General features: G+C 55.2%; 2 protein-coding genes across 2 annotated transcripts; one reads left to right on the top strand and one right to left on the bottom strand.

The window, feature by feature from the left end:
• The first annotated feature begins 5,410 nt into the window (after nt 1-5,410).
• Nucleotides 5,411-11,681, top strand: AP1S1 (adaptor related protein complex 1 subunit sigma 1). Its single transcript, XM_027126049.1, has 5 exons — nt 5,411-5,539; nt 7,380-7,558; nt 8,212-8,320; nt 9,294-9,431; nt 10,684-11,681. The coding sequence occupies exons 1-5, from the start codon at nt 5,537-5,539 to the stop codon at nt 10,729-10,731; spliced, it is 477 nt and encodes a 158-aa protein (XP_026981850.1). The 5' UTR covers nt 5,411-5,536; the 3' UTR covers nt 10,732-11,681.
• A 613-nt stretch (nt 11,682-12,294) lies between these two features.
• VGF (VGF nerve growth factor inducible) lies at nt 12,295-15,753 on the bottom strand. The gene is made up of 2 exons (XM_027126048.1): nt 15,299-15,753; nt 12,295-14,792 (listed from the first exon to the last, which is right to left on the bottom strand). Exon 2 carries the CDS (start codon nt 14,770-14,772, stop codon nt 12,922-12,924), a length of 1,851 nt encoding a protein of 616 aa, XP_026981849.1. The 5' UTR covers nt 14,773-14,792; nt 15,299-15,753; the 3' UTR covers nt 12,295-12,921.
• Between the last annotated feature and the right edge of the window lie 415 nt (nt 15,754-16,168).

A 16,168-nucleotide genomic window follows, 5' to 3' on the forward strand; every position in this document is an offset into this window, starting at 1 on the left:
GGCATACCTTGGAGATACACTTACTTTATAAATACTTTATTGCTAAAAAATGCTAACCATCATCTGAGCCAGTAAGTGTAATCTTTTGCTGGTGGAGGGTCCTGTCTTGATGCATGGCTGCTGACTGATAAGGGTCATGGTTGCTGAAGGTTACGACGGCTGTGTCAATTTCTTAAAATAAGACAACAGTGATTGACTGCATTGATTGACTCTTCCTTTCACAAACAATTTCTCTGTAGCCTGCAATGCTGTGTGATAGCATTTTACCCAGAGTAGAACTTCTTTCAAAATCGGAGTCAATTCCCTCAAATCCTGCTGCTGCTTTATCAACTAAGTTTATGTAATACTCTCATTCCTTTCCTGTCATTTCAACAGTCTTCACAGCATCTTCACCAGGAGTAGATCCCATCTCAAGAAACCGCTTTCTTTGCTCATCCAGAAGAAACAACTCCTCACCATGAAAGTTTTATTGCGAGATGGCAGCAGTTCAGTCACATCTTCAGGCTCCACTTCTAATTCTAGTTCTCTTGCCATTTCTACCACATCTGCAGTTACCACAGTGGTAACAAAGATCACTGATCACAGGTCACCATAACAAAGATAATAATAATGAAAAAGTTTGAAATATTGCAAGCATTACCAAAATGTGACACAGAGGCATGAAGTGAACAAATGCTGTTGGAAAAATGGCACCAGTAGACTTGCTCAGTGCAGGGTTGCTACAGTACAAACCTTCAATTTGTAAAATACTCAGTATCTGAGAAGCACAGTAAAGCAGAGCGCAGTTAAATGAGGTCTGCCAGCAACTACGGATAATACTCACCCAAAAGCTGAAATGTTACGGGAATCACTGCAAAAATGGTTGAAAGAAACATTCTAGAAATGATCACTGGAGTGTAAAGGGTCATCAGGACCGGCTGCTTTGTTCCATCTTAAAGGATGAATAAGGTGGATTTGGGTCTGTGGGGAGGGAATGGCAGCGCATTCCAGAAAACAATATGAACAAAATCACAAAGGAAAAATAATAGCAAGGCAGGTTCCAGGGACGTGTCTGAGAATGAACTCCCAAGTCATCAAGTTGGTTTTCAGACTGCTGCCTCCCTCCTCTGATAACCCAGCCCGTCTCCCCTTTTTCCATACGCTCTCCTGGTCTATCAGGCAGGTCTGACCTACGTCCCTTGAATAAGCCATGCTTTTTGTGATCCTTCATGTCCCAGGCTGATAGTCTGCAAACTTAGGAAAAGGTGGCGATGTTGACCACAATGGGAAACCAAGAAATGGGATGGTTTCAGGGGAAGGAGGAAGGAAGTTACTCATTTGGGGCAAGTGAAGTTTGAGCTGACAATGAAATTTTCAAGTGGAGGATCCAGTGTACCTTTCTTCAACAACACTTGGGTACCTGCTGTGTGCTGGGCACTGTGCTAGGCACAGGAGAAACAACAAAAGAAGGCAGTCTATCCTCTAGCAGGAATAATAGATATTAAATATGTACTATTATATAGAAAATTAGAATTTAGCATATTTGGGGTGAGAGGTAAGATTTAAATATCTCGATTAGGTAACCATGTATACCAATCATAATTGAAGCCAATCAACAAGCACTGTGCTAGGTGCGGTAAAAAAATAAAACATGAGTAAGACACTGTCCCAAGAGGAGCTTACAACTCACATGTCTCATCAACAGACAGTGTGGCATGATTACCTAGTATACCAGTCAGAGTCCTTTGTTACCAGGAACTGAAACCAACTCTGGCTAAATGAAGCAGAAAAGGAAACTGGGGAGCTCAGGGAATTGCCAGGAGGGCCAGAGAACCAGCAGGAGGTCTCACACTGGAGACAGAGCCCCAAATTACAAATCACCAGGTACCCCCACCCTACCTCTTACTGGTACGGGACACTGCCATTGGCGCCACTCCACCTGCGCCCTAGGTTTTGTCCTCTGACCCTCTGCCAGAGTCTTACCTATCCTCGTCACCCCATCCCCCCTCATTCCTTCCTGGACCAAAGCCCAGGTGAGAGTAAAGACTGGCCGAATCCAGCAGACATGCCCATGCTGTGGGCACAAAGAGGGCTGCCAAAGGGAATATCTGGGAAATTCAAATGCTACACTGGGAGGTTGCTCTATCTCCCCCTAGACTCGTAAGGTGGGGATTCTGAAACCCTAGGAAGGGGGTTTAGAGCCAGGGAAGTGAAAAAAAATGGCAAACATCTACCACAGAAAGTATTCAGGACCCTTAGGAATAGCATATGATAAGGTCCCAACTGCTTAGTTAAAAACAAGAAGTTAAAAAAAAAAACCCAGAGATGAGTGCAAATGACATCGTCAGGGAACAATGAGTACTTAAAGAATACACCAAAAATGGTGGCGGGGGCTTCCCCGGTGGCGCAGTGGTTGGGAATCCGCCTGCCGATGCAGGGGACACGGGTTCAAGCACTGGTCCGGGCGGATCCCACATGCTGCGGAGCAGCTGGGCCCGTGCGCCACAGCTGCTGAGCCTGCACTCTGGAGCCCGCGAGCCACAACTACTGAGCCTGCGTGCTGCGGCTGCTGGAGCCCGTGCTTGACAACGGGAGAGGCCACCAAATGAGAAGCCCGCCCACCGCCGCGAGGGGTAGCGCCGGCTCGCTGCGCTAGAGAGGGCCCGCGCGCAGCAACGAAGACCCAATGCAGCCAAAAATAAATAAGTAAATAATAAATTTTTAAAAAAAGGTGGCAGGGAGCATCATCACAAGAGAGAGAAACACAGATCATAGACTCAGAAATGAAAGGCTTTGAGGCCACGTGTATCACCCTTCCACCCACCGCAGGAACCACCGCTCCAACCAGATGAGGGAAGAGGGAAGGCTTGGGGAGATGTCAACATGGGCTTCGCAGGATAACAATAAAAACACCATCCATACTAATGAGGGAGAATCTCACCTCTTCTATTTTTCCATTTATACAAATGGCACCACTAATTCTCCAGACTCATCTTTGATTCTTCTTCCTCTCTACTTAGATGAGTTCTAAATTCAGGTGATTGGCCCATCACAGGTATCTCTCCAATTTGTCCCTCTCCATTTCATTTTTGTGCCTAGATTCCCAAAACTGCCCCCTAGATGATCTTCCAGCCTTCCATTTGTCCTTTCAAATCATCCCCCATATTACTGTAAGATTAACTTTTTCAAAGCTGTTTTCACCAAGTTATTCAGCAGCTCAGACAACTATAATGACTCCCAACTGCCTACTGCGTCAAATCCGACCTCATCTGCAGACACAAGCTCATTGGACCCACTAACCCATAGATTCTCTACGTGTAGCATTCACTAACCACGAAGAGATAAATGAGGTCCATCATCTTCTAGTTAGTTTAAACCACTTGAGTCTATGATTCTACGTGAGCAAAACCCCTATTTCTCACAATTCTCTCATGGATCTTATCTTCTCTGCAGCTAGGCATGGCATGTTGAGACAAGGAATTCTAGAAAGTGTCATCTTTCCAAGGCGTGTAGGAGTTTACATCTCTAGATCTTCTACACTTCCTCGGGCTGTTGCCTAGATCTCTGCTTTACATCTTTTTTTTTTTTTTTTTTGCGGTACGCGGGCCTCTCACTGCTGTGGCCTCTCCCGTTGCGGAGCACAGGCTCCGGACGCGCAGGCTCAGCGGCCATGGCTCACGGGCCCAGCTGCTCCGCGGCATGTGGGATCTTCCCGGACCGGGGCATGAACCCGTGTCCCCTGCATCGGCAGGCGGACTCTCAACCACTGCACCACCAGGGAAGCCCTCTGCTTTACATCTTTACCTCACTGCTCATTACTTCTTTATACACAACCTTCTCCTCTCCCCTATGAGCACATTTTATTATTTTGCCTTCTGCCCTTCTCACACACTCCCACTCCTTTTCACTCCATGATGACAACTTGCTTTATTGATATGATTCTTGACCTAAAAAATAACACCAAGATAGTTCAGCCAATGTCTATGCCATTGGCAAGCCTATGATATAGGCAGAGGAAAAAGGGAGATGAAAAAGAAAGGAGAAGGGCTTCCCTGGTGGTGCAGTGGTTGAGAGTCCGCCTGCCGATGCAGGGGACACGGGTTCGTGCCCCGGTCCGGGAAGATCCCACATGCTGCGGAGCAGCTAGGCCCATGAGCCATGGCCGCTGAGCCTGCGTGTCCGGAGCCTGTGCTCTGCAACAGGAGAGGCCACATCAGTGAGAGGCCCGCGTACCGCCAAAAAAAAAAAAAAAAAAAAGGAAGAAGAAAAAGTAGTAGACCAAAGAAGTTGGGAAAGGCAAATAGTAGTAATCGCTACCAATATCAAGTGTTTACAGTGTGTCAGATACTTTCTATACAGCATCAAATCGGACTTGCAAAGTAGGTATCTTCATTTTTTAAATGAGTAAACGGAGGGTTAAAGGACCCACCTGAGACTATACATCAAGTAGAGAGCAGAGACCAGATTGCATCCCAGGTGATTAGGCCCACCCCCTTGCAACTAAAGCATATGACCTCCATAACAAAGAGTAAGAAGAAAAGAATGCGAAGTGGAGACAGGTAGAGCCTTACCAACATTTGCTTCAAGTGCTACTCAAAAACAATAGCATCATTAGTTACCAACAATTATCTAGAAATATGCCATTAAGTTTTCGGCATGACAAAATTTAAGATTTTCCTCTTATCCATTTATATGCAAACTCCTTTACTACGTGGACACACACACACAAATATACACACTCACACATGCACATCCTCAGTCAAAAAGCTTGTATTACAATTTACATCCTTCTCATCTTTACACTTGTGTCTGGGTTACGATTGTCCCTTTTTAGCTTTAACCCATGCCAACTTTTTAAGATTCTCTTTATTTCTTTCTCTTTCGCCTTAATCATGCTTCTCCCCCTCTTCCTTACATCACTTTTCTTTCAGCCCCTCCTTTTCTCTTTTTATTTCTCGTCTGCCTCATTACCTACACCTTCCTCTTACTTTGTTGCTGCATCTAGCAGGTTCCCAGTAGATGTCTATTCTGAGCTCCATACTTCTCTCATGCCTGCCCTACCACCACCCTTTGTCTTTGCCTTCCTCGTCATTCCTCCTTCCCTACAGACAATTCCCACCCTGCTCCCTCTCAATCGCCCACGCCCCTTCCATTAAACCACCCTACTTCCTCACAAACTTCAGCGGTCACCTCATCCACCTCTCACCCCTTTACCCGCCTTTCTCCCCCAAGGTTCCAAAGCGCGAGGACCTCATTGTCCTCCTCCCCCATCCTCCTACCAGCCCACAAGACAGCCTTGTTACCATGACGACAGGGCTACTCAAAGCTGAAGTCAAGGACCTGGTTGCCATGGCTTCCGCTTCTCCACCTCCAGCCCCGCCCGCGCGCTCCGCAGCATTGGCGCCTGCGCAGTACGCAAAGCCTTGGTTCTCTGAACCGCGGCGGACGGGGCGGGGCTTCAAGAGAGAGGGAGGGAAGGAGGCAAAAGGATAAGAACGGGAGTGGAGCTGGCGCCTACGGTGGCCGAAGAGGGACGCGCAGAGCCGGAGGCTGCAGGATGGTAGGCTGTGCAAAGAGGGAGGGGAGGGGGAACCGAGGGACGTGGGCTGCACCTGCAGGGGTCTTTGGGGCCGCCCTCGGTGTGAGCCGCTCTTTCTCCCTCCGGTCCTCAGAGGCCCTCACTTACCTGGGCGGGTGGGCTAGCCGGCCTCGGAAGGAAGACCAGCTGGAAATGGCTTTAGGGAGAAGGCGCGGAGAGGGGGCGCATTTGTGGGGAGAGAGGGAGGTGACTAGGGGGCGGTGGGACCGTCCGGAGCCACGGGGGGCGCGCGGGTCGCGATCCAAGGAGTCCCAACCACTGCCGCAGGGAAGTCGCCCGAGGAATGGGGGCTCCGGGGCCTGTTGGCGGAGGGAGGCAGCGGGGGTCGCAAGTCACCGAGACCCTCTGTCCACGTGCAGCCCAGAGCAGCGGCGGCCGGCGGGAAGGGCGGTGTGTGCGAGGGGATAGTTTCCGGGTCCGAGGAGTGGACGTCCTGCCTCACCTAGAGGCGGGGGTGAGGTGGGGAAGCCAAGTGGGCTCGAGGTTTTGCTCTCGGGGACCCAGGCTTTGGCTTCCCGGTTCCGGTGCTCTTGGCTCTCCGGCCCCCACCCCATCCTCTTTCCGGAACTCGGGCCTTCCGTCTTCCTGCTCCCGGCCCACCCCCCATCGTAGCCGCACACGGCTCCCTTGTGCCCCTCTGTTGACCACCCGCCACTCTAGCAGCGCTTCCCCTTCCCCGCCACCAAAAAAAACCCCAGTTCTCTCGAATTCTGATCCTTAGCCGTCTAAACTAGTGCTGTTCCGCACACCCAGGACTCCGGCCCTGGTAATGTACACGGAGAGAAGAGCTCCAGGGAGAGGGAGATGACTCCAGGATGTGGCCCGGACCCACCCACCCCCCGAACTGGGAAGCTGTGGTTGCACGGGGTAGTGAGGGCTCTGCACTCCCCAGTCCACCCCCCTGGGCTTGTTCCACAAACATTCCCTAGGCGAGCCACCCTGAATGGCTGTGTCCAAACTGAGGGACTGAAAGGGAAATTGGTCACCTGGTATCTGGGGAAGTGTGGGCATTCAGCAGGAGGCACCCTAAAAGGAGGAAAAGAGGAATATGTCTGGCCAAATGCCTGGAGGGCCGAGGAGAGCAGAGGGTGGAATCCGGGGCTCCCAATACCATGTGCTAACGTGAAGAATACCCCTGAGCACAGGACTGGCACTGGAGGGCAGTGTGCTGGGGACATCAGCAAGGGTGTATGGCTAGGATGGGATGGAGGATTGAGGTAACTTCTTGAGAACAAAATACCTGATTTCAGCGTGGTGGTGGATAGAAAGAGCAGGAAAGAAAGCAGACGTCTCTGACATCAGCTATGGGCTTCTTGTCACCGTGATAGCATTTTACCCACCTTTGGAAAACAGGATTAGGAAACAGGAGATCAGGAAATAATAATAATGATACCTAATGTGTTACAGTGCTCCCTACGTGTCAGGCACTGTTTCACGTATCAACTCCTTCAATCCCACCTAACAACTCGGGAAAGTAGGTACTTTTATTATTTCCATCTTACACACCAAGAAACTGAAGCCCAGAGACATAAAGTAATTGCCCAAGGCAAATTACTCAACTACTAGAGGCAGGATTTGAACCCAAATGACAGACTCAGAAGCTCTGACACCCCCTACAAGGAAAGGCACCTGCTGGTGGGAGTAGCCAGTGTTGACAGCAAGGGCTGATGTTTTGAAGAAAGTAGGAGCCGTGAGTAGAGAAGAGGTAGATGGGATGGGTTTGGGGCTGTGTATTTCTGGAGGAAACCAGCTCAGAGAACCAAATCTCTGACCCTTGGCTCTGACTCCCCCCCACCCCCAGATGCGATTTATGCTGCTGTTCAGCCGGCAGGGGAAGCTGCGGCTACAAAAATGGTACCTGGCCACCTCGGACAAGGAGCGAAAGAAGATGGTTCGGGAGCTCATGCAGGTCGTTCTGGCTCGCAAGCCCAAGATGTGCAGCTTCCTGGAGTGGAGGGACCTCAAAGTTGTCTATAAGAGGTGACTCCCCACCTACTTTCAGACCTGCCTGGATCCTGCTTGATTGGGTTCTGGGATGGGTTCACCTGGCCAAGAAATAGGCAGTCCCTTAGGTCAGGAAGAGCTTACAGCTAAGGACATCCGGAGGGCAGCGATGAACTCCAGCCGCCTTTACTTTCCAAATTCACCTTGAAGAAATTCTTGTTCCCTTTTGGCTTTGCTCAAGCCTGACACCTACTTCATGCACCTACCTCTGTCCCGAAGGCCCCATCTTGCCTATTGCACACGTCCCTGGCAGCCTCATTCAACAGTCATAGATCCTGCACCACTTTCCTAACACACACACACACACACACACACACACACACACACACACACACACACGTGCACCAGCCCTTCCCAGTTCCTCCTCTGAGCAGGTGAATTCGTGGCTCAGGTTTTTGCTGAGTCAAACTGAACAGGTCAGAGGTCGAGAGGGAAAGAGCTTGCGTCTGTGAGAGGCACTAAGAGGCAGAGTGAGTTACTGTTTGCACACCCTGGGGCCACCCCGCCTGTGTCCAGTAGGGGCACAGACTGGGAATGGGGGGAAATGAGAGGTTTGGGCACAAAATGCCTGGGTCCCAGAGCAGCCCCAGGAGCTGTCCCAGCCGTGCCTCCCGTGCCCCTGTCCTCAGATATGCCAGCCTCTACTTCTGCTGCGCCATCGAGGGCCAGGACAATGAGCTTATCACGCTGGAGCTGATCCACCGGTACGTGGAGCTCCTGGACAAGTACTTCGGCAGCGTAAGTCTCCCCATCCACCCATTGCTATACGCAGCAATCCCCTCTTTTTACCAAACCCTGGGGTCCTTCCGGTCTCTGCCCTGGAAGACTCAGGAGAGGGGAAGTTGGAACAGTGAGAACAGTAGTTAATCTCCCTCTTTAAGCCTTAAGCCTATTAGCCATGCCCCTTAATCAGCCCGGGGGAGGAGGGTGGGGACCAGAGTCTGCCACTTAGTCAATCCATCTAGAGCTCAGCTCAAACTTCTCACACAAGGACAGAGGCCATGTTCAGATTTTTATCAGTGGTTCCTGACCTTGACTTTGCTTTGGAATCTTCTGGAGAGGTTTTTTTAAAAAATAGCGATGCCTATGTCTCACCCCTGGAGATTCTGAATTAACTGATCTGGGCTATAGTCTGGGCACTGGCAGTGAGCTCAGATCTTAGGTGGGGAATAGTAATAACTCCATAATTTGTATTCCACTTAATAATTTACACAGTGCTTTCAGGTTCTCCTGATTGCTCCTCATTCCGTCCTATGAGTAGGTGTTGGTATCTCCATTTTCAGATGAGAAAACTGAGACTCAGAGAAATTAAATGCCATGTAGAGTTAGCTGGTTAGTGTCACAGTGCTGCTTGGAACCGAAGTCATTTACCCCATGATCCAGAACCTCCTTCCCTGCCCTGTCACTGTGCCTAGGGAGGGAAGCTAGCCCAGCCTCTGGTAGGAACTGTGTCGCAGATCTGGGGGGAAGGCAACAGGAGTCAAGGGTAGACTAGAGCAACTAATGTCTCATGATCACAGAGAAAGAGGCAAGAGAAGGAGAAGGAAAAGCCAAACCAAGGACTAAGGCCTAGGGGTTGGGAGGACATAGACCTGGGGCAAGAACCCAAGGTGGGCAGGAGTGGTCACGAAGGCCATGGAACCGTGATGAGAAAAAAGTGGGGTGGAGATGCACCTTGACACTCAGCTCTGCCTCCCCCCCCTCCTCCCAGGTTTGCGAGCTGGACATCATCTTCAACTTTGAGAAGGCCTACTTCATCTTGGATGAGTTTCTGATGGGGGGTGACGTCCAGGACACCTCCAAGAAGAGTGTGCTGAAGGCTATCGAGCAGGCGGACCTGCTGCAAGAGGTACGGGCCGGGACGGTGAGGGGTAGGAGGAAGAGGACCAAGGCCAAGGGCACCCTCCCTGCTCTGGACACCTTGCCTGCGGGCCCCAGCTGCCCCTTCGCACCCTCCCTGTGGCGTCTGGCCCCCAAGGCGCCTGGTTGGCCAGCTGGCCCTCAAGCCCTAACTGCTCGGGGTGGGAGGTAGTGGGGGTGGCGGACGGCCGCCTGTGCCAGTTCCCCCCTCCTTCTCCCAAGACCCAGGGTGTCTCACCCCAGCCAGATCGCCTTTGTCCCACGCTACTCTCGGCATTTAGGGTTGCTCAGAGAAATGGAGAAGGGGCACATGATAGGTCATTCTTTCTTTCTTTTTTTTAAACACACACATACTCAAAGCCTCTGCTTCTCAGAAGCAAAATTTTGCCATGGGGATTTGGGGGTTGGGGTCGAGGGCGCCTGGTTGTTGATTCTCCCTTCTATCCGGCACCCCCGCCCTCACGCCATTACTGCCTGCCCCCTCTCTGCTGTGCCACTGCTGAGCCTTGGTGCAGGGAGATGAGTCACCGGAACCTGCAATGATGAGCAAGCCGGCCTGAGCTGGCTCTGAGGAGGGGGAGAGATGGGGGGCGGGGGGGGGCTCATCCCTGCAGAAGGAGAAAGGGCAGAATCCAACTTGCCATCTCACTGGTCCAGCTCCCCCATCACACACACAGACGCACACACACATGCACACTCATACGCACGTGCCCTGGCACTCACACACCCACCCTGTTGCTACTGCTCTGCTCAGACCCTAATGACTCATCTCTCTGCAGTCTGGTCCACCTTTCCTCGGGGACCTGATGCCAACTTCTTACTCCCTCCCCGCACCCAACCATCTGCCACCCCCAGCCCTGGGAAAGCCAGTTTCCCAGCCCCCAGTCCCAGTTTTCCTCCCTCCCCTTCGGATACTGAGGCTGAGCCCCTTGCTCGCCAAGCTCCTGGCTTTGGGTTCTCTGCGTTGTGGGGGACTCAACCTGGACCCCACTCCTTGCCATGGTTGGCTCTGGGGGGCGCTCCTGGGAGGCGCTCCTGGGAGGCTGGAGAGCTCCCCTGAAGGGTGCCCAGCTGTTCCAGCCTTGGGCTCACGTTGGCTTCTCTCTTCCCTCCCCGTGTCTCTCTGTGCTTCCCCCTCCTCTGTCTGTCCTGACGATTGCTATCTTGCCCACCCTCCACTCCCTCACCCTGTCTGCCTCTCCTGGCGTCTCCACATCACCCTCTTTCTGTCTCTGCCTTAGGAGGATGAGTCGCCACGCAGTGTGCTGGAGGAGATGGGTCTGGCCTAGCCTCCGCCCGGGGCCACGTGGAGATGTGGGGAGCTGGTGGAGAGGCAGGGCATCGGTGGCCCTTTTCTTGGTGGGACCTAGCTGCCCCACCTCTGTTGCCTCACCTTCTTTTGCAGTGAACTGTGGGCTCAGGACCCTCAAACATTCCCTCCCTCCACCCCCTACCTCCTGTTTCCCCTTTTCCCACTGAAGGTTTTAGGAGCTAGGAGGCAGGAAAATGTGACCAAGTTGGGGGTGCTATTTGGCTTTCATCCCCTGCCTTTGAAGAACTAATGTCACCCCAAACTCCCCCCCCCCCCTATAACTGTAAATATATAAATATGTCAGGTTAAAGGGAAAAAGTTTTCAGGGCTCTTCTCTTCTCCCTGCCCCATAACCTACCTCCAGCCCTCCCCGCAGCCAGCCAGGGCAGCTTCTCTGCCTGGGAGGGGGACCTCCGTGTCTCCAGAGGGAAGTCCTTTTCCCTCATCTGTCTCCTCCCCTTCCTTCTTGGCTGCAGTGGGGCCTCCGTTCAGTTCCAGGGGAGGAGCAACATAGTTAATTTTTTTCTAACCTTGCTACTTTGAGGAAAGGGAGGGCTGGGGGAAGGGTAGGCTTTACAGAAGACTGGGCCCTGTCCCTCCTTCACTCCGAGTTCCCGGTGAGGCAGGAGCTAAGTGGGTGGGGTGGGGAAAGTGTCTGATTTTTTTTTCTTTTCCTCTAAAATAAAAGGAAAAGCATTTCTGGACTTTGCCTGGCTTAGGCTCTGTGAAGGAGGGCTGCTGCGATCAGTCAGGACGGGAAAGCAACACTGCCCGTTCCACTCATCCCTGGAACTAGGGTTGCCAGATTTAAGCCCCCCCCCCAAAAAAAAATGAAGATACCCAGTTCAATTTGTTATGATAATGAATAATGTTTTTAGGATGAGTGTGTCCTGTGCAAATGTATTCATTGTTTATCTGAAATGCAAATTTGACTGAGTGTCCTGTATTTTACCTGGCACCGCCCTCCCCCCAAACAGATTTGTGAGCTCAGTGTCTCTCTGACCTCAGTGACCACTGACCAAGGTGCCTCCAGCTCCCTGAGCTGCCTTCAGACAGGGAGGAGCAACTCCTGGGGACATGGTTTCACTCCTCTGAGGTTTCTTTGTGGTCCTTCACCTGGTTTAGTTTCATTTGGGGAGGAGACTCCAGAGTTCAAGGATGTATCCCATCCTCTATGCTTAGAAAAGGCTTGAGAAGCAGTTAAAAGGATGTTTCCGTGGCCGCCAACCCCTCCTCCCCACATGTCTTGTGAGGTACATAGGACCAGGGAATTGAGGGAGCAGTTAAGGGAGGTGGGTGGGTAAGGTGGAGCAGGGGTGGTGGGAGCCACCAGCACTGCCTAGGTGGCCCTGAGATCGTGCAAAGAAGGATTTACTAGGTGGCTCAGAGCTGTGGCACCGTGTCCGCTCTGCATCTCTCTGCCAGGGCCTGGGGACCTGTGACTTTAACCCCCAAGCTGGAAGTGGAATTTAGGGTTTCCTAAAGGATGTGAGCCTATTCTACGCCCCCTCCCCCACGCCGAATACGGTTGAAAGAGGTTCTGTCACTCAACCTTCGCTGTTGAGCAGGAGATGGGTGTTGTGGATGGCGCTTCCCTCACCGCCCCTTGGGAAGGACCACGCAGGCCCAAGGGGACGGGTGAATAACCGAGAACAAAGTCCTAATAAAATAGTCACTTTTATTTCTTAGCAAAACTATTTCCTCCGTGAGGGGTATTTACAACAGAGTAGGGAAAGAAGGGGTAAATTCACAGCGATCCGGAGAGGGTGGAGAGGCTCTTGGGAGGCCCAAAGGGCGGGAGACAGACACTTCTTCACACAGTTAACTGGAAATCCTTTTTCCGGTTTCAGACCGGGACATCCCGAGAGGGACTAGGTGGGGACTGGGCCCCGCGGGGGCAGGGAACTCGCACAAACTACCCGCCCCCCCCTGCTGGCCCCGAGACACCCGTGAGTGAGTTTGGGATTTCGGGCTTCCGACGCACGAAGAGGTCTGACAGGTCCCGGCGTAGCCCGGGGGCGGGGCGGCCCGCGGGCGGAGGGGTGGACGGGGGCGGGGCTGGGCGGCGGCCGAGGGCGGGGCCGGGCGCATGCAAACACTGAGAGGGGAAAGGAGCGACACGGAGGGGGGTGGCGGCGCGCGCGGTGGCGCGCGGGGGCGGGGCCGGTCACGGGCGCCTGAGCAGCACGTGCTCGATGTAATTCTCCAGCTCTTCCTGCTCCTGCAGCCGGCGCTCCTCTGCCTCCGCCTGCTCCTGAGCGCGCCGCGCCTGGGCCTCCCTGTCGGGATAGTGGCTCGAAGGCGGCAGGGCGTGGTGGTAGTGGCGGCGGCGCGAGGCAGCGGGTGGCTGCAGTGTTCGCGGCCGGATGTAGTTGGGAAAAGGGTGGTAGGGCCCCGGGGGAAACACCTCGTCCTCCTCCCGATCCCAGGGCGGGAGCACCTCGTTCCAGTCGGGCAGCTCGTCCCGAGCCGGGGCTGGGGAGAGGGGCTGGGGCTGCGGGGAGCGGGCGTGAGTGGGGACGGGGGCGGCCCGGGGGGGCGGCACAGGCTCGGGAGGGGCGTTCTTCTTCCGCTTCCGCTTCTCTTCCACCTCCTCGATGATGCTGACCACGTCGTCCGCTGGCAGGTGGAGTTTGGTGGACAGCTCAATGAGGCTATCGATTGTCTGCGGGTCCATCTCTTCGTCGTCGTCGTCCTCCTCCCCGCCCTCCTCTGCCCCCTCGGCCTCCTTTCGTCGGTGGCCGGGCGTCTCCTCCTGGGAGCGCTTGTCTTCGGCTCCGGCTTCTCCGTCCTCCTCCTCGGCGAACAGTAGAGCGTTCTGTCGCGCCCTCTCCGCCTCCTCCGCCTCCGCCTCCGCCTCCGCCGCCTCCTCATCCTCTTCCCCCGCCCTCTCCTCCCCGCCGCGTCTCTCCTGCTCCGCCGCCTCCTGCCCCCTCTCGGTCTCTCGCTCCTCCTCCTGCTGCAGACCCCGACCCCCCAGGCCGCGCTGCCGAGCCCCGCCCTGCAGCAAATACTGGAGCAGCAGGTCGGAGGCGAGGTCGGCCAGCCGCTCTTCCTGGGCCGCGGCCTGCCGTGTGGCCTCCGCCTGCCGCCGCCCGGCTTCCACCTGCGCCAGCCCTTGCTGTAGAAGGCGCTCTCCCGCCTCAGAGCCGCCCAGGAGTGAGGTCTCCGGCCGGCGCGCCTTGGTAAAGGGAGCGCCCAGGCCTTGGTACGCCTTGGACAAGGGTGCCAGTGCCTCACCTAGGTGTGTTTTGGGGGAGGACACTCCTTCCCCGAACTGGTGGGCTTCGGGAAGGGGCCCGCTCTCGGGCATACGCGCCTGGAATTGCGGGGGAGCAGGCGGCGGCAGGGCCGCGCGCTCCGGGACGCGCGCCTGGAACTCTCCCCAGGAAGCCCGCCACACGCGCTCCGGCCCGGGGCTCTCCAGGTTGACTCGGGTCAGCGTGTGCGTGCGGGTTTCCGTCTCTGCTGCCGCCGTCTCTTGCTGGCGCTTGGCACTGCTCGGACTGAAATCTCGCAGTTCCTGAAGCAGGGAAGCTAGCGCCTCGAGCTCCTCGGAGGGGTCGGCCGCCTCGGGACCATTCTCCTGAGTCTGAGGGCGAGGCGGGGCCGCGGGCGCCTGGGTCTCTGGCGCTGGGAGACTGTGGGTCTGGCTGCGCACGGTCTCGGTCAGCAGAGCTTCTGCTGCTTCTTCCTCTGGCCGCTGCTGGGAGCCGCCAGGCGCTGGGGGCGAGGCCGGGCGGTCGAGTGCCTGCAGCAGCACCGCGGCCAGCGCCCGGGGATCCACGCCCTGGAAAAGCTCTCCCTCGTCCTGCGGCTCTGAATTCCTAGCGGCTCGGACCTCTGGGGCGCTAACATCCTTCGGCCCGAGCACTGCGTCCCCGGCTACCGGCTCTTTATGCTCAGAGCTGGGGGGAGGTGGCTGAGCCTCAGGGTGCCCCGGGGGCGCTGCTCCCAACCCCTTGGTCAGTAGAAGGAAGCAGAGGAGGACAGGAGCCGGCAACCTGAGCGATTTCATGACCGAAGTGCTGCCGGAGACTGTGAAAAAATAGAAGTGACCAAAGAAAGAGAGGGTTTCTGTAAGAATTTTCCGCTCTCTGATTTTATATTCCCTTCCCCCACCTTTAATCAGGAAAGCCGGGGCTTCCCTTATCCCCCTAACCTTACCCTGAAAAGGGACGTTTAGGAGCAAAGGAGGAAGATGTGCCGATCTCTGGAGTCGTGTAAATGGGAAAACGCCTGCAACCCTTGCTCCCCCGGTGCCTCCTCGCCCCCCTTCCCTGAGCCAGCTCACTGGCAGCGCCCACGTACTAAGCAGCAAGGATACGGGGAAAAAAAAAATCTCTGCTCCCTCCCCACAGGACTCCCCGGATGGTGCGTGGGCGACTTCAGCAGCAAGAGAAGAGCGGCGACTCCCCCATTTACCAGGGACCCTTCCCGGGGGCTCCCCGCTGTGTTTTCAACACTCCCAACTGGGGGAGAGAGAACCCTCCCTCACGCCCACGGCTGCTGAGGGTTTGAGGGACGGACAGCAGAGTATTTACCAGCTGGTGCCACGACGCGGGAGGTGGAGAGGAGGGTCGGGGCGGGGTGGGGACAGGGGAAGATCGGGGCTCGTCCGCCTCGGCTCCGAGCGGTGGCTAGGATACGAGCGATGGTCGAGGTCTGGCGTCCAGTGGGCTGGGCTCAGCTGGATCCGCGCGGCTCCGGGAGACTCGCTCGCTCAGGCTTCAGCACGCTGGACAGCGCCCGCGCCGCTACCGCCTTATAAAGAGCAGCGCGCGGGGTCACGTGGGAATCGCCCCGCCCCATTGACGTCAATGTTCATTCATGGGGAAGCGGGCGGGCGCCTAGAGGCGGGAGGCCGCCCAGCGATTGGAGGATGCGTGCCTCTCCCGGCCCGCGCCTGCGCGCTGCAGGCCTCTTTGGAGGGGTGTGCGCTATCCTGGCACCAGGGAAATGAATGAATGAAGGAATGAATGAATGAAATGCTGAGGCGGGCGGGGCAGGGGGGCTATGAATGAATGAAGGAGGGACGAGGAGAAAAGGATGAATGAATGAATGGCAGAATGAATGGAAGGGTGGATTCAGAGACGCTGCAAGGCGGGAGGGTGGGTTACAGAGCAACTTGCAGCGGCGGGAGCCCGACGAGCGGAATAGGGTGGGGGCTCTCCCAGCGTCTGACTGGGACCCATAGGAGATCCACACTGGGAAGGGGGAAGAGAAGGATTCCAAAACTGAGGAGGGGGCCAGACTCCCCATTCCCCGACTGCACGGTGCGTGGGGAACACGCCCAAGGACGGCGTGAACCTGAGAGAGGAGGGATGGTTCTGCGCGCCTGCGGGCGCTGTCCGCGGATCTGCGGTGCGGGATGCGGGCCATGGGCAGGGGCACATGGGTGGATCTTGAGGCTT

The sequence above is a fragment of the Aethalodelphis obliquidens genome, unplaced genomic scaffold (genome assembly GCF_003676395.1).
Source record: "Aethalodelphis obliquidens isolate GAN/ISIS:26980383/991018 unplaced genomic scaffold, ASM367639v1 scaffold30, whole genome shotgun sequence".
In the NCBI taxonomy this organism is placed as follows: Eukaryota; Metazoa; Chordata; class Mammalia; order Artiodactyla; family Delphinidae; genus Aethalodelphis; species Aethalodelphis obliquidens.